At 52.2% G+C, this 21,338-nt stretch overlaps 1 protein-coding gene across 1 annotated transcript; it reads right to left on the bottom strand.

The window, feature by feature from the left end:
* Positions 1-8,330: 8,330 nt before the first annotated feature.
* On the bottom strand, positions 8,331-11,281 carry Wnt1 (Wnt family member 1). Its single transcript, XM_036208462.1, has 4 exons — positions 11,130-11,281; positions 10,233-10,486; positions 9,274-9,539; positions 8,331-8,819 (listed from the first exon to the last, which is right to left on the bottom strand). The coding sequence occupies exons 1-4, from the start codon at positions 11,231-11,233 to the stop codon at positions 8,331-8,333; spliced, it is 1,113 nt and encodes a 370-aa protein (XP_036064355.1). The 5' UTR covers positions 11,234-11,281.
* Positions 11,282-21,338: the final 10,057 nt, after the last annotated feature.

Raw genomic sequence — 21,338 nt, 5'->3', positions numbered from 1 at the left:
TTACAGGGAAGGAGAACACATCCATGAAGGCCTCTGGGAGACAAGTTTCCAAGGTGACACATATTAGTGAGGAAGTATGAAGCTAGGTGCTGTTCCTGCCTCGGCATGGCATGGCATGGGGTAGGCTCTTTTTTTTGAATCTCCTTGTATTAACGAGGATTTGTGAGCCATTTTGTGGATGGATGCTCCATCCATGCATCTGTGCACCCCAACTATCCATTTACCGATCTATCCACCAAGTCATCTGTCATTTATCTGAGCACCTCTCCATATCCAGCTATCCACGCATCTGTTTCCTTATCCACGAACCTGCCTATTCATCATTTAATGAGGGCATATGATGCCCCCATCTTAGTTCTGGAAAGGATGGCAAGACAAATATGGCATAGAACCTGTGTTCTCAGACAGGTAGAAGCCTAGTCGATCACATACATACAAGGATGGCTAGTGGGTGTTGTGAAGAGAAGCCCCACCAGCAGAGCCTGCCAAGAGCTCAGACAAGCAAGGATACTCTGCCAAGGCAAATGGAAGGGTCTCCTGGGGGGTGAGGGGAGTAAGGATGTTTGAGGCAGTTCTCACCGAGGTGAGGGAAGAGGAACATTCAGAATATGGGAAGACATAAGACTTCCACAGGGAACCAGGCCCCTGGGAGAAAGAGGTCTAGATCACAAAGAGTTTAGAGAAGGTGAGAGCAAAGCATCTGACCATCACTAGGGGCAGTAACATGCACCTGTAGTCCCAGTCACTTGGGAGGGCTGAGAGTGGGGATCCCTTGAACCCAGAATTTGAGGCCAACATGGGAAAAGCATTAAGACCCTGCCTCTGGCCAAAGACACACAGGAACTTTGGGGAGAGGATTTGAAAGAGAGATGACACATAGTTTTGAGCTGGAAATATCTGACTGTATTTTGGTGCCTAACATTTTCCTGATTCTTAAACATGACCTTTGCTATGTTTTCTCTTTTTGGTTTGTTTTGGTTTTGTGGTGTTGGTGGTGATGGTACTGTATTTGAGACAGGGTCTCACTATGTAGCCCTGGCTTACCTAGAGCTTTCTATTTAGATCAAACTGGCCCTGAACTCCCAGAGATCCACCTGCCTGGCCTCCCAAATGCTGGGAGTAAAGGCCTGTGCCACAATGCCTGGCACCTTTGTTGATTTTTAAAAATAACTTATTTATTTTTATTTTATGTGTGTTGATGTTTGGCCTGCATATATGCTTGTGTGAGGGTGTCAGATCTACTGGAAGTGGAGTTACAGATGGTTGTGAACTGCCATGTGGATGCTGGGAACTGAACCCAGGTCCTCTGGAAGAACAGTCATTGCTCTTAACCACTGATCCATCTCTCCAGCTCCATCTTTTTTGACTTTATTACCATTTGAATTTTGCTGCTTTATGAGTTACTTAAGGGTTATGTTTGACTCTGTAGCCCCTAAAGCTTGACATGGAACACATCCTCCAAAAAGGACAGTATAAGAAGGGGCTAATTAAGCTTAGGGGTGTAACTCTGTTTATAGAGTACTTGTCTGCCATGCACAAAGCCCTGCATTTGTTCCCCAGAACTCTTATAAACTGGGTATGTCTGCCCCACAAATCCTAGCACTCAGGGGGTGCAGGCAAAAGAATCAGGTATACACCGTTATCCTCAGTACATTGAGAAATTTGAGGCCAGCCTCAGATGCATAGTCCACTACTTCCAAAAAAATGGAGGGATGGTTTAAAATAAAAGCTGTGACAGCAACACAGCCCTGACAACATAGCATGAAGGAGAACGGTTGCCCCCCCCCCCCCAAACCCGCCTGCAGCTTCGCGGTCTCAGCTAGTGTCCCCGGAAGCTCTCCCAACATTCACCGCGAGGTGGCGCTGCTCGAGCTTTAGCGCTGAGATCTACCAGGATCCTTAGCGTTTCAGCGGGTCAGCTGCCCATCCAGGACTGCCCAGGAATGATCTAGACCTCTTTCTACCAAGTACCAGATGAGTGAAGAGCCCGAGGACAGCTGTTTAAGAGAAGATCCAACAGACCTCAACTTCTATGCAACTACTGGCCGGATCCATCCCGTCATTCTAGGTATAATATTAGGATCTTGTTAAAAAACAAAACAAAACAAAAAACAGTGACCAAAACATAATTTTTGCCCTTGAGGATCTCACAATCTAGTCTCATCCATGCCTTCCCTTTTCTATTATCTCTTAAACACACACACATACACACACACACATCACACAGGCACACACGTGTGTATACATCATTCACGGGCACCCACACATGTACACGCATACTGCACACGTGCCCTCACCCACACCCGCACACACACACAACACCACACACACACACCACACACACACACACACACACACACACACACACACACACACACACACCCCTGCTCCTCTTGGCCCAGAAAGCCATCTTCATACGGCATCTACTCTTTGGGACTACTCACGTATCTAAATTAGTTTATTCTTGAGGTTGCTACTCGGCACTAATTAACTGTCACACTGGTGCGGGCCTGGGGAATATTCTGACTCTGGATTGCTTCTTCTCAGGGTGGCTCTTCACCCTGCCCTTCTGCTCCCTGACACACCCTTCCTGTTCTTTCTGACCTTCACCATACCCACAGCCACTCTGTCAGCTCTAGTAGCTTCCGGGACCTCTTCAGAGTACACCTAGTAGGGAATGGTATGCTTTCTAACACTCCAGAGTCCTGTAGGCTACAGGGGCAGCTTGGTGCCATCTATCCACAAATGAGGAGTGCCAGCCTGGCTGTGGCTTGAAGGCTCTCCCTGACAAACCTGTCTGCTTTCTTTTCTCATCTACTTTAGGAGACTCAGGTTTCTCCTCAACACATCTTCATAGTGGTGGTGGCTTCAGGAGACACTACTTGAAGGTGGGACATTGTGGAACGTTGTCCACTTTCCCAACATGCTCCAGGGCCCATCTTAGGCCTTGGCGCGTTTTGGAGAGGAAGGGAGGGAGGGTTAGTGCGGAGAGTGGGAGCCAGGCCCATCGAGGTCCCAGGAGTGAATGCAGCATTGTTGGCCAGGCCAGAGTCACAGATAATTACCTCAATTAGTGACAATGGGAGAGTAATAAATACAGGCTTAGTGTCTCCTACCCCACCAGGGCTCCGAAGATTAATCCAGGCTGACGGGCGGGCCCTGAAAGGCGTGATGGACAATTCATTAAACTCCCCAAATGCCGCACAACCTGGGCGTGAAGGCTGAGTTAGCCCCCTGGGGGCTGCGCCTTTGTCCTGATTGTGTGTCTCCGCCACAGCAGAGCCGAGCAGCCCCCAGAGAGCCGGGAGGTGAGTGGGGCTCCCTGAGCCCGGCCAGGCGGAGGGGGGATTAGGCCTCGGTCTGGCCCTGGTTACCCTGGCACACTGGCCCGGCCTGACAGGAATGTCCGTCGGGGGGAGCGGGCCGAGCGGAGGGGCGGGGCCGACAAGGTAGAGTAAGGGGGGGCACACAAAACCAGGGGCAGGAGGAGTTAATTAGACGCCAGCCCAAGAGGGCGAGGGGCCACAATAGGGCTGAAGGGCCGCCAAGGACGGCCCCTTCACTTCCGAGGATTAATAGGGAGGAGGGAGAGGGGAGGGGTTCCGCCCTGGAAGAGGAGGGCTGCCCCTCTTGCCTAGATGGGCACCTACTTAGCAAGTGTCTGGGAGGCAGGCGGCTCTCCTGAGTCGGTACCCCCAGCATCCCACAGAATGGCTCTCCCTTCCTACGTGCTGGCGAGGATAAAGGGGAAGAGAAAGAGATCTTATCTACCAGGAAAAGTAAAGGAGGCAACACATTGAGGGGTCTTATTCTCAGCCCCTTTTCTCCAGCCCCTCATACGACTCTGAGACAATGCTCTGATGCTAGACAGCCAGCCTCACCCCGCCCCACTCCAGGAGGCTGCCAGGTTAAAGGCAGAGGAACCTGCGTGCAGGAGAGGCTGGAGCTGATGTGAACACACAGGAATAGAATGTGGTGCTTGCGCACACTCGTGACAGCAGGTGTATGTGCACACCTCGGGAAATAACCTGCTCAGTGAGTGAATGAATGAATGAATGAATGAATAAATGAGTGAATGAGCTATTTTCTTAAGGGTGTGAGGAAAAGAAGCAGCCCGGGGTTGCACCTTGACGCTGAGTGCCCTGCTGAGCCCTTTCATGCTGGACTGTGACCATAATACCAGAGAGGGTGGGGAACCCCGTGTGTGAGATAAACAGAAGTCCAAATGTATGTGTAATAGCGGTGGGTCATCCACCTGGGAAAGGTATAAATAAATAAATATTGCAGTAGCTGGTTGGAAGTCCCGCTTCCTCCTGGGCCTCAGGGCAGCCCTGGCTCCTCCTTAGGTACCACCCCACCCTACCCCCTCCCAGGGGATGACAGGGGAGCGAGTTGGCGGCAGTTCCCTGGGCATATTTATAACCTGCTGCTCTCTCACCAACCCAGTGTGTCTGCTTTTAGACCAGACGGGGGGAGGGGGCAAGGGGGTGGTCTGTCTCATGCTGGGCCCTGGCTGGGTGTGGAAAAAGTGAGTGAGGGTGCGTGGTGGGCAGCTCTGCACGGATATTCCTGCTCACACCACAGCCAAACAGCTTATTTTCTCCTCATTTTGTTATTTTTCTCCCTCTGGCCTGGAGGAGAGGACTGAGCCTGCCTGGGGCCGTAGGGAAGGGGGGCTGCACCCTAGGGTATTTGCAGCCCCACTGACTGGGTTTTTCCAAGGTGCAAGCGGCAGGGTGATCATGGAGTCGGCTTGCTGACCCCCCAGGGACTGTGCAGCCTGCCATCTCTGTCCTCCCAGCTTTTCCGCCACCCCTGGGATATTTCAGGACTAGTCCCTGCAGCACTAACTGAGGTCAGCTCTGTGTCCAGGGTCCTTGCCAACCCCAGACCCCCCTGGTGTGTATTTGTGTGGCACCTGAAGATCAGAAGTGGGTGGAAGTTGCAGGAAGGTTCCTCAGACACATTCCTGAAGAGGTCATCTTACCTAGACATGGTTTCTCTGTGAAACAACCCTCTCTGTCCTGGAAGTTGCTCTGTAGACCAGGCTGGCCTTGAACTCACAGAGATCTGCCTGCCTCTGCCTCCCAAATGGCTGAGATTAAAGGCGTGCGCCACCACCAACTGCCTATTTTAAGGCCATCACCTGGTGTTTCGGGCCCTGAGACTCTTTCTAGGTATAGCCCTCACCCGACTCTGACTCCAGATCTGCTGATCTCCTGACTCCAGTTCCAAGTAAGAGCAGCATAGATAATACAGGTTAATACTCAGCTCCTGAACTGTACTTGTAGACGCCAGAGCCCTTTACCTCGACTCCACCAAGTGCTGGGGATCAAACCCAGGTCCTTCCACATGCTCTACCATCGAGTCACACTCCCAGCCCTTCTACTTGAAGCTTTATTTTATTTGTGCATTCTCTGTTCGGACCTAGCCTTATTCTGTATTTTACTAATGGCAGCCTTTTCCCAAATTCCAGCCCCTGGAAGAGAAGGGTGTTTGCCATGCTGAAGGCTAGGGTACTGGACTTTGTCCTCAAATTTCCTGTGCACACAGAGGGCCTTTCTCTGTCCCCCCCCCCCCAGTTATGCTGACAGTGTTTATTGGCATGGTCCATCCCCTGGCTGATCTCAGGCCTGCGCATCACTGTACTGCCAACATTTGACAAATGGCTGGTACAGAAAACGTATCAGTCATTGTTCACATGACCCAAGCCATCACAAACACTGTCTCACTTAAACCTTATCACCTGCTTAAAGGACAATGATGGCTGTTCCCAATTAACCGTCAAGGCAATGGAGGCTGAGAAAGCAAGAGCTATGCTGAACACCTATTTAGGAACAGAGAAGGAGAGAGAGACAGAGAGAGAGCTCTTCTTCCAACTCCTGCAAGTCAGCTCAGCTCAGGACCCCAGTTTCCAGGTCCAAAGCTCCATTTCCTGGAGTTAGGAGTTAGATGAGTGTGGATGGAGATGGCCTGGTTCCCCACCCTCTTGCTTCTCCCCCACACTGGGTGTTGTGTAGCAGCACCCCAAAACTTACACACACACACACACACACACACACACTGGGACAGCCCACTAACGTCTCTGCTGGATGGCCTTCACTGGAAACCCAGGGCCTTTTTGGGAGCCTGTCCTGGAACTCACTCTGTAGACCCCAGGCTGGCCTCGAACTCACAGAGATCCACCTGCCTCTGCTTCCCGAGTGCTGGGATTACAGGTGTGTGCCACCACCTCTGCAGGCCAACCCAGGGCCTTTCAGGTGCCTGCTATTCGAAGTTGGGTCCCCTCGTCACAACTGAGATGGCGCTCTCAGTGCTAGTTTTTGCCAATGGAAAGAAAGAGAAAGACCGTCACTGCAGGATTGAGCAGGCCCTGAATCTACTTCCCTCCCTATACACAGAGCTCAGAACCCACAGAGGTCATAGTTCACACCCTCCAGGGAGTAGTGGTAGCCTGCAAAGACAGCAAAGGACCCTGGGAAGAGGAAGACACTCTCAAGTTGCTAAGGTGGGTGTGTCCGGTGGCTTCCGGTCCTGTCTTTCTGGTCATCTCTTGTGGGGAAGGGGCTATGGTGAAGGACAACAAGTCATAGAGGTTAGGAAAGATTCCTTCACAAGGAAGGCAGGAAGAAAGAACGGGAATGAGGTTTAGTGGTTGAGCAGGATTCTTATCCTGCCGAACTGGGGACTGTTAACAGAGGAGCCCTCTTTCCGGTTCTCTGTGGGAGTTGCTAGCTTAGTGATGTGGTTGTGGACCAACCACTCTTGGGTTTCTTTTGGGTTGTGCTACTTTGAGGCCCACTTGGTTGGATGCTAAAGCCCCCCCTCATTTCTTCTTCCCTGCCAGTGTCTGTAAGCTTTCTGGTCCAGGTCTAGGGCCCATGACTTGTTACCCGGATCTTCCTTACCCCAAGGCTAGAGTTGGGGTGCTCATAAGGTATTTCCACATCCTGTACAAGCGTGTGCCTTTCCACCGCCCAAAGCCTAGACCCCAGGAAAAGAGGACCTCTACCTAAGGGACAATGACACCCTTTCAGCTTGGGCTTTTCTTTCTGTTTTTCAGGACACGTCACAGCCATCATTCCGTTGTAGCTATTTTCCCAACTCTTTCAGGTAGGAGAAGTAGATAGACTGTTGGTCTGTTTGATCCCCATCAAGTTGACATGTTTGTTCTCATCACATAAATAGCTGCTTCTAGGATAGGAAGGAGAGCCCTGCATGGGCTCCTGGGCAGGGTGTCTCTTAGGAGACCTAGATCCCTAGTGGCCTCAGTTAAGGTCACCCAAGGGTCAGAATTTCAGGGTCCTCTTTCAGGACCAGGAAAAGAGATCTTCAACAATATGTCTCTTCTATTTGATTAAGAAAAGTAAGTGTCCTTGGGGTGGGGGACACTGTAAACCATGTTGTGTTCTGGATTCAAGGAACAGAGTCATTGATAAAAATAGCGGCTTTATTCTTCAGAGAAAGATACATTGGTGGGGGCGAAGAGCCACTAATAGCTACAGTGGAAGGAAATACTGATCTGGTAGGCAAGGGCATCTTCGAGAAACGGGGTGAAAGAAAAAAAGTTGGATAACAACAAGGTTAAGGGCAGAAAACAGGAGTCGGGGTGAAGGTGGTCTCTGCAAGCCAGGCTGGAACCTGGCACAATAAATAGTTTTATTTACATAACCAAACTCGTGGCTTTGTATCCACGTTTCAGTGCAAATTATTTACACACTGATGAGGAGGCAGGACAGGAAGGGGTGGGAGGTGGCTGAAGGAGGCATGCTTCACAGCTGTTCCGTGGCTCGTAACAGAGACTAGGGGGATGGAGGTTTTTCTTGCTGGGTTTTTAACCTTATTTCCCACATCATCACAGCCGCCCTTTCACCCTAGAACCTCTGACTTCAGCTACAGGTGGGAGGGGAAAGGCCCCGCCGCTCAGGTGTGTCGGCTAGAGAATGGACGGGGCCTGTAGGGACGCTGGGAGAACGCAAGAGGGGGGGATGAGATAGAGAGGTCACTGGCACAATACAGCAGGGACTGCAACTCCTCCTAACTGACCTCCCTCCCTCCCCCAGGAGAAGAGGAGCCCTCCTCTCGCCCCCTGGCCAAGTAGGGGGCCGTGCAACAAGGGGTCTCCCACCAAGAGGGAGGGAGGTAGGTTGAGGCAGGGCCCTCAGGATGCCTCAGGCAAGTAAGTGGTTGAAGGAGCCCCCAGGTAGGAGGTGGGAGAGATGGGTCACTGTGAACCGCGGGAATGTGACTGGGGGTGCTAGGGTGGGCGAACAGGGTGGGTGCCAGAGAGTCGGTCAGGGGGAAGCCGTTCCCGGAGGCGCCGCGCCGCCTCACAGACACTCGTGCAGCACGCGCGTGTGCGTGCAGTTGCGGCAGCTGACGTGGCAGCACCAATGGAAGGTGCAGTTGCAACGCTCGGTGACGCGCTGCGTGCGCGTGCGGTGGCCCCGGCCGCAGCACAGCAGCTCGCAGCCGTCCAGAGCCGGCGACGAGCTGTTGCACGCACGCCCCGCTGTGCCGGCTGTGCCCAGGCGTCCGCTGTACGTGCAGAAGTTGGGCGACTTCTCGAAGTAGACCAGGTCGTGAGGGGAGGGCGGCTTGTGCGCCGGGTCTTCGGGCTCCAGGCGCAGCAGCTCCGCCCGCGAAGCGCGGTTGTTGCCCCGGTTGCCGTAAAGGACGCGGGAGGCGCCGTCGAAGCGGTCGCGCAGCACGTCGCCCACCGCGCGCAGCGTGGGCAGTCGCATCCAACACGTGCGCACCGTGCACGAGCCGGACATCCCGTGGCATTTGCACTCCTGGCGCATCTCCGAGAACACGGTCTGGGGGAGGAGGGAAGGAAAAATGTCGCCGGGTCAAAGCCAACATCCTATAGACCACCCCCCCACTCCGAGTCCACCCCACCCCCCACCCGGTCGTGTGGATGCTGTGGAAACCTCAACCAAAGTCCAGGTGTAGCTAAGTCCAGGGCAGGGGAAGTGCGAAATGGCCTGCTGAAATGTGGCCAGACCAGCGGGTCAGTTTTATTTTTCAAAAGTGTGCAACGGAACCATCGCAATGCATCCTATGTGTTGTACTGACCTAAGCCAGTCGGTCATCAGATCGGGGATCCCTTTGCCTTCAGCCACCACCTCTTCTCTGTCTTCCCTCCTAGACTCCCACTCTCTCAGGAAGCCCTCTCCGTGTGCCTCTGTCCTTACCCTGGACCGTTACCCCACTCCACCTCCGCTCCTGGCCCTGGCTCCAGCGTACAGCCAGCCGGACATAGCGACATACCGTGCGCCCTGCCTCGTTGTTGTGAAGGTTCATGAGGAAGCGCAGGTCCCGCCCCTTCTCCCCAGAGTCCACGAATTCCCGACCGAAGAGGCGGCCGAAATCGATGTTGTCGCTGCAGCCCCCCCAGTGCCAGTCGGGGCCCCCAGGGCCGCGCCGCCGGTAGTCACAGGTGCAAGACTCAATGGAGCCTTCGGAGCAGGAGCGCGCCACCGAATGTGTGACCCCGGCGGAGGTGATGGCGAAGATAAATGCTGTTTCCCGGCAGCCTGTGGGTGAAGCGACCCCCGCACCAGTTGAGAGAACTCGTGAAGCCGGGGTCAGCACCCTCTTTGAAAGGCATGGTACCCTACAGTCCAACATCTGGACTCGGCCCTTGGAGGCCTGACAACCCGACAGGCCGAAGTGCTGAAAAGCTGGTCTCCAGGTCTCATAGAGAAAGCAGGTGCGCGTGCGTGAGTCCATGAATACACTTCTCACCATGCTTTAATGAGACTCGAGTCTAGGGCTTAAGTGGGACAGCTCCAGAGAGGATATCCCAAGTAGATCAATTCTGCGTAGCCAAGAACTCTACTAGACCAAACTCTCGGTTGGTGTTGGCGGTGCAAACTTTGCTGAGTGCGATGCACAACCCGGGCCCTCAGCGAGCAGTTTCCCAAGGCACCTTTGAGGGAGGCTGGAAAAGGGTAACTGTCGCCCAGCGCCCACGATCCGGAATTCCCTTTCTGTGGGTCAGTGGCTCCGAAAAGTTAAAGATCATGCTCAAAATGCATGGCTGGAAAGAACCTGGAGGCTAAGTCTGACCTATGAGCGTGAGCGCAGGGCATCAGGCCATCCGCAGGTTGATCGCGGACGGAACCCTGGGACGTCTGAGACATCTTCCCTGCATTCGCCCGCCCATGCCCTGGAGCTGACCCCGCTTTTCCCCTAATCCCGGAAACGTCGCTTTCCTGGGCACCCACCTCGGTTGACGATCTTGCCGAAGAGGTGGGGCCCGGGAGCGGTAGGGCAGTTCCAGCGGCGGTTCCGGAATTGCCACTGGCACTCCCGCACAGCGCTCTGCAGCCCTCCACTCACGCTGTGCAGGATCCCCGGGTTCTGTCGGATCAGTCTCCGCTGCTTGCGGCTCAGTAGCTGCAGACTGGGCTCGAGCACCAGCTGCAGACTCTTGGAATCCGTCAGCAGGTTTGTGGAGGAGGCTATGTTCACGATGCCCCTGGTGGGATGGATGCATAAGAGTTAGGGCTAGGGTCTGGGGAAGGGGGCCTGCACATTAACCATGCAGGCTGAACCAACCCTGTCCTTGCCTGGGCCTATGTGCCTAGAGAGAGCAATAGAGGATCGATAATAGCTCCCTGGGTTCTTGAGTTTGGTACTCGTAGTGAGCAGACAGAGAAGGCACTGTGTGTCCATGCCTGGTTAATCATAGTACTTCCATCTTCCTTCAAGACAGTCCCGGAGGGGAATCCCAGCCTGCAGCCTTGCCCACCTTGAAATGTTTAGGAATCCTATCCTTTTCTCACCCTTTCCCAAGCTAATAGCCTGTTCTTCGGTTCAAGACCCGAGGGACACCTAAGTACCCACCACAGTGAGGCCGGACCTGGTGCTCAGTGGGAAGGAGTTTTATTAGATGGGGGTGGGCTCTGAGCTTGATGTATCTGGGCTTCTGCCTGCAAATGATTCGCCCCACTTCAGCAGGTCTTTGGGTTAGTTTTAGGTGAGAGCACCCTGGATGTGGTGAAGTCATAGTGCAGGAGGGAGTCTGTGGGTTGGTGATCCCCACAGCGTGGGAGCTGGGTAGGGCCAGTTCCTGGCTCTGTGCCCCAGGACAAGTGGCGACCCCATACTAGCTCACTTACCACCATCGGCCACTGCTGTTGGCGGCCAGGGCTGCGGGCAGGGCGGTCAGTGCCAGTAGCAACGTTGCAGAAACCCAGCTGGGCAGCAGCGCCCAGAGCCCCATGGCCTGCCTGGCCTTGCCGGTTCTGGGCTGCAGTTCTGGCGGCTTTGGTGGCAGCCCGCGACGGTGGGACTGGACGCGGCGCTGAGGGCAGTTGTCAGAGTTCGCAGGCTGCCTCTAGTAACTCTGGAGGCGGGCCGCAGGCAGCATGGTTTGCTGCCCTGGCTGTTGGGCTGAAGCAGCCACTGCGGGAGGCACCGCCTCTTATAGTTGCGCCTCTGACTGCAGTGACGAGAAGAGGCTGCCCCTCCGGGCCGCACTATGGCACCAGGGCGCACCGGTCAGGGCCACAGACAATGAGTAGCGAGCGGGGCTGTGGCTCTAGCCGGTCTGAGCAAAGAGCTGACGGACTAGCCATCGGGGCTCACCCCCGCCCCCTGCCTGGTGGCCCCCGCCTCCAGGTCTGCACTGGCCGCCGACCCCTCCCCTTGGGATGGCCTCCCACGCGCGCCGGCCTCACTCTTCGCGTCCGGAGCCCGTCGGGGACCAGCATCCGCCAGGGGGCGCGGAGACACAGTCTTTCGGGACAACCTGTCTGTAGCCTGAATTGCCTCCCCACGCGCGCACGCGCGCGCGCGCGCGCGCGAGCTGGGGCTGTCCCCTCGATGTCACCCTGTCTTCCCCCGCCTCCCGCTGTGGTCTGTTCTCTTCCTTATCCTGAATGGCGGGGTGAAAGCTGTGGTTCTGGCCAGCGACTCCGCGGAGAAGCTTCCTCGCCCAGGAACCCCGACGGCGGGACAGAGAAGGAAAAGAGAGAGACAGAGCATGGGTGGAGATGTGGTCAGGGATTCCCGGGCGTGGGGTGTCGGGTAGGCTGACCAAACCTAGCTAGTGGTAGAGAGAAACTCATAAACATGCAGCAGTTTGCGTTATGTGGGCTAGGAGAGTGTGAGTATCTGTGTGTCACAACCTGAGGCCAAGTGGAAATATACATGTGTTCTGAAGGTGCATGCTCCTGCGTATTGGTGTATCCAGAAACTTCTAAAGAAGGGCGTTTTGAGCCCTTTCCAAATCATTTTGTAATTTGGCTCAGGACAGGGAGATCATGAAGTCATTTTTGCTACAGTCACCGTTTTAAGCAGTGGGTCAGGAAGGAGGTGGGAGATAGGACAGGAGCGGTTCAGAAGCCTGACTCAAGAATGCAGAGTGTCTGGGACTGTGTTTGCAGGTGGGTGGATGAGTGAGTGTGTGTGGGGGGGGGGCGGGAGAGATTAACTATGTGCATGCATGTGTCATTCTGTCGCTCTGGGTACCTTGTGTCATCCTATGGTGTCTCTCTATGGCGTGTGTCAACCTGTGCATGTCATTAGTGGAGAGAATCATGAAGAGGAGCCAGGTTTCTCTGGCAACTAGGCTCAGAAAGGATGGCACAGTGGAGCAATTGTCAGGGGATGAGGACTGGAAAGAGAGAAAAGGACCTGCAGCGGCAGGTTTGTTTTGTTTTCGTGGCTGCTTCTGGTTTTGTGACAGGATCTTGCTGTGTGACTCTACCTAACATTGAATTTTAGTGTAGATCTCATGGTGGTCACCTGACTGCCAGGATTCCAGGCCTGTGCCACCATACCTGCCTAGCTCAAGATGAAGGAATGTGGGGGCCTGGAGAGATGGGTCTGTGCTTTAGAGCACTGGCTGCTCTTCCAGAGGCTCCAGGTTCTGTTCTCAGCACCCATATGGTGGCTCTCAGGGACCTGTAACTCTAGTTCCAGAGTCAGGTGCTGTCTGAACCCCACTAGCACCAAGCACACATAGGTGCACATACATACATGCAGGCAAAACACTCACACATAGATACAATTTTTTTTTAAGGTTAACAAATTTGTGCCTCCCATTGTGTTTTCTGCTTTTCATTGGAATTTTTCTCCCAAATTTCTGCAGCGCCCCCAAAGCTCTGTTATTTCCCCGATCCTCAACCCAGCGCCTGTAACTCTTCCTTAGAACACTCTTCCTGAGACCCCAATTATCTTCAGGGCCATGGTAGCATAGGATTTCCAAGCTGCTGTTCCCGATGTGAGATACAGGGGCACTGCCAGCTTGATTATCATGCCCCATTACCACACAGAGAAGCCCCCACTCCTGGAGGATTCTAACATTTTCCCTCTCTTCCATTTTACAGAGAAAACACTTGATGAGGCAGTGGTTCCAGGTTCAAGGTCCCAGCCAATAAATGAATCAATGTTAGAGCTATGTCCCCAGGGACTGGGGTAGAGTGTTTACTTAGCATGTATAAAGCCCTGGGTTAGATCTTGAGACTACAAAAAATCAGGAATGGTGGCACATGGCTGTAACCCCAGCACTCAGGCAGGAAGAGCAGAAGTTCAAGGTTATCTTCTACCTCAAGGCATATATATAGGAGACAGTCTCAAAACACAAAAACAGGACCAGGCATGAAGGCACACATCTTTAATCCCAGCACTCAGGAGGCAGAGGCAGGCTGAGTTCAAGGTCAGCATGCTCTACATATTGGGTTCCAGGACAGAGAGGGAGAGAGAACTTGCTGCTCTTCCAGAGGACCTCAGTTTGTTTCCCAGCCCTCAGATCAGGCAGTTTATAACTACCTATAACTTCATCTCCAACTTCCTCTCTCCACTCCAGGTGCCTTCACATGTGAGTGTGCATACATGTACAAGCGCATACACATCATATACATAAATTAAAAGCAGGGATAAGTGTTTGCTGGCAAGCCAGATGACCCCAGTTCAGTCCCTGGGACCCACATGATGAAAGGAGAGCTGAGTCTAACACCTTTTGATCTCTGCACGTGTACATACACACTAAAAATAGATAAATGTAAGCAATTCAATGAACAAACAAACAAAAACAGACCAGCCAGGCATGGTGGAGCATGTGTGCCTGTGATCCCAGCCCATGGAAGTCTGATATAAGAAGATGGCTCCAAATTTGAGACAATTCTAAGATAGGTAGCAACAAATTAATAATTAATAAAAAATATAGTGAATAAATCTAAGACCAATTCTGCATGGTGGTGCTTGCCTGCCAATTCCAGAGCTTGGAAGGCCGAGGAAGGAGGATTAAAAAGTCTTGGAGCAACCAGGAGTGGTGGTGCATGCCTTTAATCCAGCACTTGGGAGTTCGAGGCAGGTGGGGTTATCCCTGTGAGTCTGAGGCCAGGCTGGTCTACCTAGTGAGATCTAGCACAGCCAGCCTGGGGTACATAGTAAAATCCTATCTCAAAATGAAAAAGCGAACCCAGTGGTTATTCTTTTTTCTCTTTTAGTTTTCTGGGGGAAGGGGGGAGTCTTTTTTGTTTAGTTTTTTTATGTGTATGAATATTTCGCCCACATGTTGTGAATGTACCATGTGTGTGCAGTGCCCACAGTGGCCAGAAGAGGGCTTCAGATTCCCTGGAACTGGAGTTATAGATGGTTGTGAGCCACTGTGTGGGTGCTGGGAATCAAAGCTTGGTTCTTTGCAAGTGCTCTTAAATGCTGAGCCATCTTTCTAGCCTTTTTTGTTTTGTTATTCATTTGTCGAGTAGCCTAGGCTGGCCTCAAATTCAAGATATAGTCTAAACTGGCCTTGATCTTCTGATCTTCCTGACTCCACCTCTGGAGCGGAGATTAGAAGGATGCTCCTTCAGCCCCAGCACCCAGAGATTTGAACTCAAAGCCTATGTAGACTCTACCTTGTCAGTGGCTCAGTGGTTTGCCTGTCTGCAGCAAAGCAGGCTTCGGTCCCTTTTCAGAATCAACACAGAAAGAAAATGATTTTTAGGTCTTGCCTCACACCCTTTGGGGACCTCTTGGACCTCTTGTTTCCATCTCTCCTGTGTTTTGTTTGTTTGTTTGTTTTGGTATGGTGTCTGATTAGATCACCCAGGTCTGATCCCAAAGAACTGGACTCCCAGAATTGATCAGGCTTTCCCACTGAGGCACAAATCACTCTAAGGAAGAAATGACTGATACATTTAGTTACTGTTCCTGGGGCACTTGCGTTCAATTAAAATTTTTAAATCACATTTATTGTGTGGTTGCCTTTGTGTGTGTGTGTGTGTGTGTGTGTGTGTGTGAGAGAGAGAGAGAGAGAGAGCAATAGCATGCATAATCAGAGAACAACTCCTAGGAGTTGGTTCTCTCCTTCCACCATGTGGGTCCCAGGGACAGAACTCAGGTCATTAAACTTGGTGGCAAGTTCCTTTGCTCACTGAGGCATCTCACTAGGTGTGAATGTTTTAAAATGAGATCTATATGAACTTAAATGTAGCTTGGTGGAGTGTTGGTTTGTTTGTTTTTAAGGGAAATGTCCTCTCCAGGCCTCATCTTAGCCTAGCATACTTGCTTCTTCCAAAGATTCATTCCTGAGGGATAATGTGGAATGGTCCAGCATCCTGCACAGGTCTAAAAGTCAGGAGTCTCTGCAAAAAGTGCCCCACAGAAATGGCTCAAGGGAAATGAACAATATACACGGACTTTGTTCTCAAGGAATTTTTCACTAGGGAGGCCTGGGTCACACATACCTTTTTTTTTCCTTCCATGACAGGGTTTCATTGTGTAGCTCTGGCTGTCCTGGAACTCACTCTGTAGCCCAGGCTGACCTTGAACTCACAGAGATCCACCTGCCTCTGCCTCCTGAGTGCTGGAATTAAAGGCCTGCACCACCAGTGCCTGGTGTCATACTTTTTTTTTTTTTTTTTGATCAGGTATATTGGTATAATTCTATGGGGGTGGGAAACAGGCTGAAAAACAGGCAACCCTATCATCTATGACCACTGGTGCCAAAGTGGGAAGAAAAAAGAGAGAACTGACTTTACAAAACTTTTTTTTTTTTTTTAAGATTTATTTATTTATTACACATACAGTGTTCTGTCTACACGCCAGAAGAGGGCGCCAGATCTCATTACGGATGGTTGTGAGCCACCATGTGGTTGCTGGGGATTGAACTCCAGACCTCTGGAAGAACAGCCAGTGCTCCTAACCACTGAGCCACCTCTCCAGCCCCCTACAAAACTGTTCTTGACATCCAGGTATTCACCATGATACCCACTCAGCACCCCTCACACTGATAATAAACAAAGTGAAAATGAAAAAGAAGATGAAAAATTAAAAATTGAAGGCCAAGAGCAATAGAGGGAGATGTCTCACCTTGACCTCTGGCCTCTGAATGTGCACACATATGTATGTGTACAACACACACACACACACACACACACACACACACACACAGACACACACACAGACATAGATCACTTACCTAGCATATGTGATGTTTTAAGCTGGACCATGGATATGGTAAAACTAAAGAAAAGATAAATCCAAGTATGCTACCACACACCTGTCACCCTACCACCGGAGAAGCAAAGGTCATATTTAGAGTTTGAAGCTAGCCTGGGCTACATGTGACTCAACCAAAAAAAAAAAAAGAAGAAGAAGAAGAAGAAGAAGAAGAAGAAGAAGAAGGAAGGAAGGAAGCTCTCTGACTCCAAGCTTCCTATTTTCCTGTTTCATGTATTTCATGGGTATGGGTATGCTCTGTGCACCACTGGTGTTCCTGGTGCCCGTGGATTCCGGAAGTCATTAGGTACCTGGGGAGTGGAGTTACAGATGGTTATGAGTACCGTGTAAGTGCTGGGAAGGAGTTGAACCCAGGTCCTCTGGAAGAGCAGCCAGTGCTCTTAGCCGCTGAGCCATCTCTCCAGCCCCCACGTTTCCTAAATTGTAACTGGCTATGAATTCTAGATGTATTCCTAACACTTAAGTAAACTCCTTGAAGTTCACATGTCTATCACCACTTAATTCTTTTGTTGTTGTTGTTTTGTTTTGTTGTTGTTGTTGTTTTTTCCAGACAGGGTTTCTGTAGCAGGAATCTTAAAGGTACTTGCTAGTTCCTCAGGTGATCCTGTTTCCTCAGGCTGGAAGCTTCTGAGTCCTCCACATGAATCTCAGCTGAACTGTGTTGCTCCAAAGCCAACCAGATGCTTAACTAACTACATGCTTTACTCCTTTAGTTCCTGGTCCTCACGCCTTATATACCTTTCTCTTTCTACCCCCACTCCCTGGGATTAAAGGTTGGGTTTCTGGGATTATAGGCGTGGGTCACCAAGTTTAGCTGTTTCTAAAGTGGCCTTGAACTCGAGATCCACCTGGCTCTGCTTCCCAAGTGCTGGGATTAAAGGCGTGTACCACCACCGCGCAACTTCTGCTGTGGCTTGCTCTGACCGGTTTTCTAGCCACCATTGGTTTCTCTCTGTAGCTTTGGAGTCTGTCCTGGACTAGCTCTGTAGACCAGGCTGGCCTCGAACTCACAGAGATACGCCTGCTGGGATTAAAGGTGTAGCCACCACTATCTGGCTATATATGTATATATCTTTTAATTTTAAATTTTGGAATCAGCCTTTGGCTTATGGGTTTTAACTTCATGTTGGGCTGTTGTAAACCCTGACCCTTTTCACCCCCCAGCTGCTGTGTGCTGGTAGAAGCCACGGGCACCTCTTCCTATCAAGTCTTCATGCTTTTCCCAACAGCAGTCAAGACCATCCTTTTTAAAAATGAAGTTGTGGCTGGAGAGATGCCTCAGTGGTTAAGAGCATCATGTAATGTTCTTGCCGAGGAACTGAGTTCAATTCCTGGCACCCACTTCAGGCCAGCTCACAAGTGCCTTGTAACTCTGGCACCTCTGGCCTCCAAGGACACACCTACAAACACACAATTTAAAAAGTAAACAAGGATTGGGGATTTAGCTCAGTGGTAGAGCGCTTGCCTAGCAAGTGCAAGGTCCTGGGTTCGATCCTCAGCTTCAAAAAAGAAAAAATGAAATAAACAAATAAAAATGAATTTCCCTGACCAAATTCAATGATTCCTTATCTCACTCAAAAGTTGAAAACCTTTACAGTAGCTTACAAGGCATCATCAGTTCTGACCCCATTCCTTCCTGGTTCTTCAATTTCACAGCCGACCAATTTTCCGCTTGAGAATTACTCCCCAACACTGATCCCTCTGATCCTTTGAACATACCAAGTGTGGTCCTTTCTCAAGGTCTGTGTACCTTTCTGTCTTTTGGAATCTTCTTCCTTAGATATCTTGAGGTATTATTGTTGTTGTAAGGCAGGCTCTCACTGTGAATCCCTGGCTAGCCTGGAATTCACCATGTATACCAGGTGAGGCTCAAACTCACTGAGATCCACTTGCCTCTGCCTCTCCCGTGTTCAAACTAAAGGCATGGCTCATGGGCTGCCACTCCTGGCTCTGGTCTAGAATCCTCTCTCATTTTAAAATGTATTCGATTTACTTATTTTTCTTTATAGTATGCATGTTTTGCCTGCATGCGTGCATGTATATGCACATCACTCGTGCCTGTCGGATCCCATGGAACTAGGATTATGAATGCTTGTGAGCCTCCACGCGGGTGCTGGGGATTGGACCTGGGGCTTCTTCACGCGCAACAAGCAACAAGCGCTCTTCACCGCTGATCTCTCCAGTCCCCTGGCCTCGGATTCTCAATCTTCCTGCCTCAGCTGCCTTATGACAGGTGCATGTGACCCGGAGCTCTCTATCACTTTTGGCTACAGCTAACTGCAGTAGCAAAACAGGGCCCTCGGAACAGGTACGGCAGAGAGGTGGCGGGGTGGGGGAAGGGAGCTGCGTTTAGACCTCGGGATCTAGGAAGAGCTCTGGACCAGGGCTCAGAGTTCTTGGGCATGTCTCTGAAGCACAAGCCGGCAGCAGGCGCTACCCTTCAGGCTGGGAATGGGCAGCCATCCAAGGACCTCTAGTAGACGAGGGGGTAAAATTGCTTACGGTGGTCCACAAGCTTTGTTGGGGCTTACTGCTGAACGTGGGGGTTTCCTTGGAGTCCAGTAGGTGTGTCTGCAACATCTCTGGCGCCTCTGGGTGGTGGCCTTCGGTACTACAGTGGAAGACCGGAGAGGTGGAGGGAGGCAGCATGGCTGAGCTCACCGCCACAGGCGTATCCATCCCTCCCGGGCCTATAATTTGGGTTCCCTGGGCTGGCCGCCCCTATCAGCGGCTTAGCAACAGATGAGTCACCCAAGACCCCAGCCAAGGCAAACATCAGGGGAGGGGGAGGGTGGGAGGAGGAGATTCCCGAGTGTAGCCACCGCCTCAGTTTCTTGATCCCCCCATCTCCAGAGGCCCCCACTCTTTTATTTGACACTTCTCCGCCCTTCAGGGCCTCGATGTTCTTCCCACAGAGTTTTGCTACACTCTCTGTCCTCAAGAGGGGAAGAGTAACCTTCTACTTTTCCTCATGGAAAGGAAGGTGGACCAGGTTGCTCCCACTTCCTCCCTGTAGCCATGGCAGCCCCCTTTTGTCCCCCCTCTTGTCTTTTGGTCCCAACCCTTGTCAAGGTCTCTCTGGTTCCTGCTCCTCCCCTTTCTTGGAGCTGGCTGCGTGCTTGGGGTATTAGGCAATGGGTGTGCACCCACAGCCCTCTCCAGGCCCCGCCTGTCCCACCGCCCTCTAGCTGCCTGTGGGTCAGTGCTCAGGCCAGACGGTCGGCAGGAGGGCATCAAGGGCCAGCTCAGGCCACCCACTGCCTGTCCATAGCCCCTATCAGAGAGCTAGACCTCAGCCAGGAGAGAGCCCGCAGGGTGAGCTCTTAGGAGTGGGATAGCCCAACTTGGGGAGTCCCCAGGTCACTGAGAAGTTGAGCCTCTGATTGCTGATCTTCCTTGGCCCCTTCGTTATTATTGTTATTGAGGTTTTTTTGTTTTGTTTTGTTTTGTTTTGAGACAGGGTCTCTCTACATAGTCCTGGCTGTCCTGGAACTCGCTATGCTGACCAGGCTGGCCTTGAACTCACAGAGATCCACCTGCCTCTGCCTCCCAAGTGTTGGGATTAAAAGTGTGGGCCACCACTCTCCAGCTTGCCTTGGCCCTTTCATTACATCTGACAAAATGCTGGAGCCAGTCAAGGATAGCATCAGAGAGGGACAAATAGGAACAAGACAGAATAAAATTGAAAGTGGGACCACAGCCACGTGGAGAAACATAAATGTCTGTAAGATATTGATGGAGAAAAGGTCTGTGAAATACCCTTCCGGGGGGGCCTGGGTGAGTCCCAGATTGACAGGCAGGAAAGAGGATTGGGCGCTGGTGAGGATCCTGGATTCTAGAGTAAGGGTGGAAGCTACTGAAATTGTATTTGTCCACCTCAGAAGTCGTCCATGGTTTGGCTCTCTTCCCCTAAATGAGAAGGAGGTTCAGGAGGTCTTGGACTGTCTTTCCCTACTCCAGAGGTGGTGGAATCTGTCAGAAAGAGTACCCTACTGTGGTCCAGGCTGTCTGTCCAGCACACTGGCTTTAGCAGCTCTCCTCCCGAGCACTCAGTGAGTAGCCCCACAGACCTAACCTCCTCTATACCGTTTAGACACCTAGCCAGTGGTGTCCCTTCAGCACGAGGCAAGACTTGCAAGAATGCAGACAGGGCTGGCTGCCCAGCATTGCTGCTTGCCACCACTGATGGTGGTTGTGGCTGTGGGTACCAGCCCTGTGCTTCTGTTTCCTGGGGGGTCGTCTCTGAGTCCATGTGCCTTGGGTGCGCAGGGCCAGCCGTGGTGCTGTGCTTGGGGCTGCGGTCTGGCAGGGGCTGGGGGTGGTTAGGAAGCCTGAGGCCCCTCTCTGGCAAAAATAGTCCGCAGTGGTTAGAGCTAGGAGGGTGAGTCAGGCGGGAGTGCGGTGGCGCCTAACCCCTTCGCTGCCGCCCGGAGGTAAGACGTTCCTGCCTCCGCCTGCGCGCACCCAGGAGTTCTGGCTACCCTGGAGTTGGGCTCCATTTGGAATTCCTGAGGCCTCTCCTCAAATGTGCGAGCATGAAGCATGAATTTGGGCCATCTCAAGCGTTCATTCGGGAATTCGAATAGGAGACCCTGGACAGGAAGCCTACAAGAGAAGGGAATCATAGGGGCACACTGGAGATCTTTGGAGCTTCCGAGCTTTTGACGGAGGCCAAATTCTCAGGCCAAAGCTGACCCCTCCCAAGGGGCAGGCGTGTGGCTCCGAGGGGGGCGGGAGCCAAGCCGCACGGTGGCTCCTCACTTGCAGGCTCCCAGTGCCCTGGCGCGCATAGCCTCTTGGGCTCTCCAAGAGATTGTCAGAAACTCGACGAAGGTCGTCCAGCCCCGTCGTCAGCGCGT

Source organism: Onychomys torridus, chromosome 16, assembly GCF_903995425.1.
Source record: "Onychomys torridus chromosome 16, mOncTor1.1, whole genome shotgun sequence".
NCBI lineage: Eukaryota > Metazoa > Chordata > Mammalia > Rodentia > Cricetidae > Onychomys > Onychomys torridus.
The sequence above is the reverse complement of the archived record's forward strand: the minus strand, read 5'-3'. Positions and strand labels throughout refer to the sequence as shown.

Excerpts from the sequence above, each read along its gene's own strand:
- Wnt1 (XM_036208462.1), bottom strand. The coding sequence starts at position 11,233 with ATGGGGCTCTGGGCGCTGCTGCCCAGCTGGGTTTCTGCAACGTTGCTA. Across the intron at positions 9,540-10,232 it reads CGGCAAGATCGTCAACCGAG|GCTGCCGGGAAACAGCATTT; the intron begins GTGGGTGCCCAG and ends CTTCACCCACAG. Across the intron at positions 8,820-9,273 it reads ACAACGAGGCAGGGCGCACG|ACCGTGTTCTCGGAGATGCG; the intron begins GTATGTCGCTAT and ends CTCCTCCCCCAG.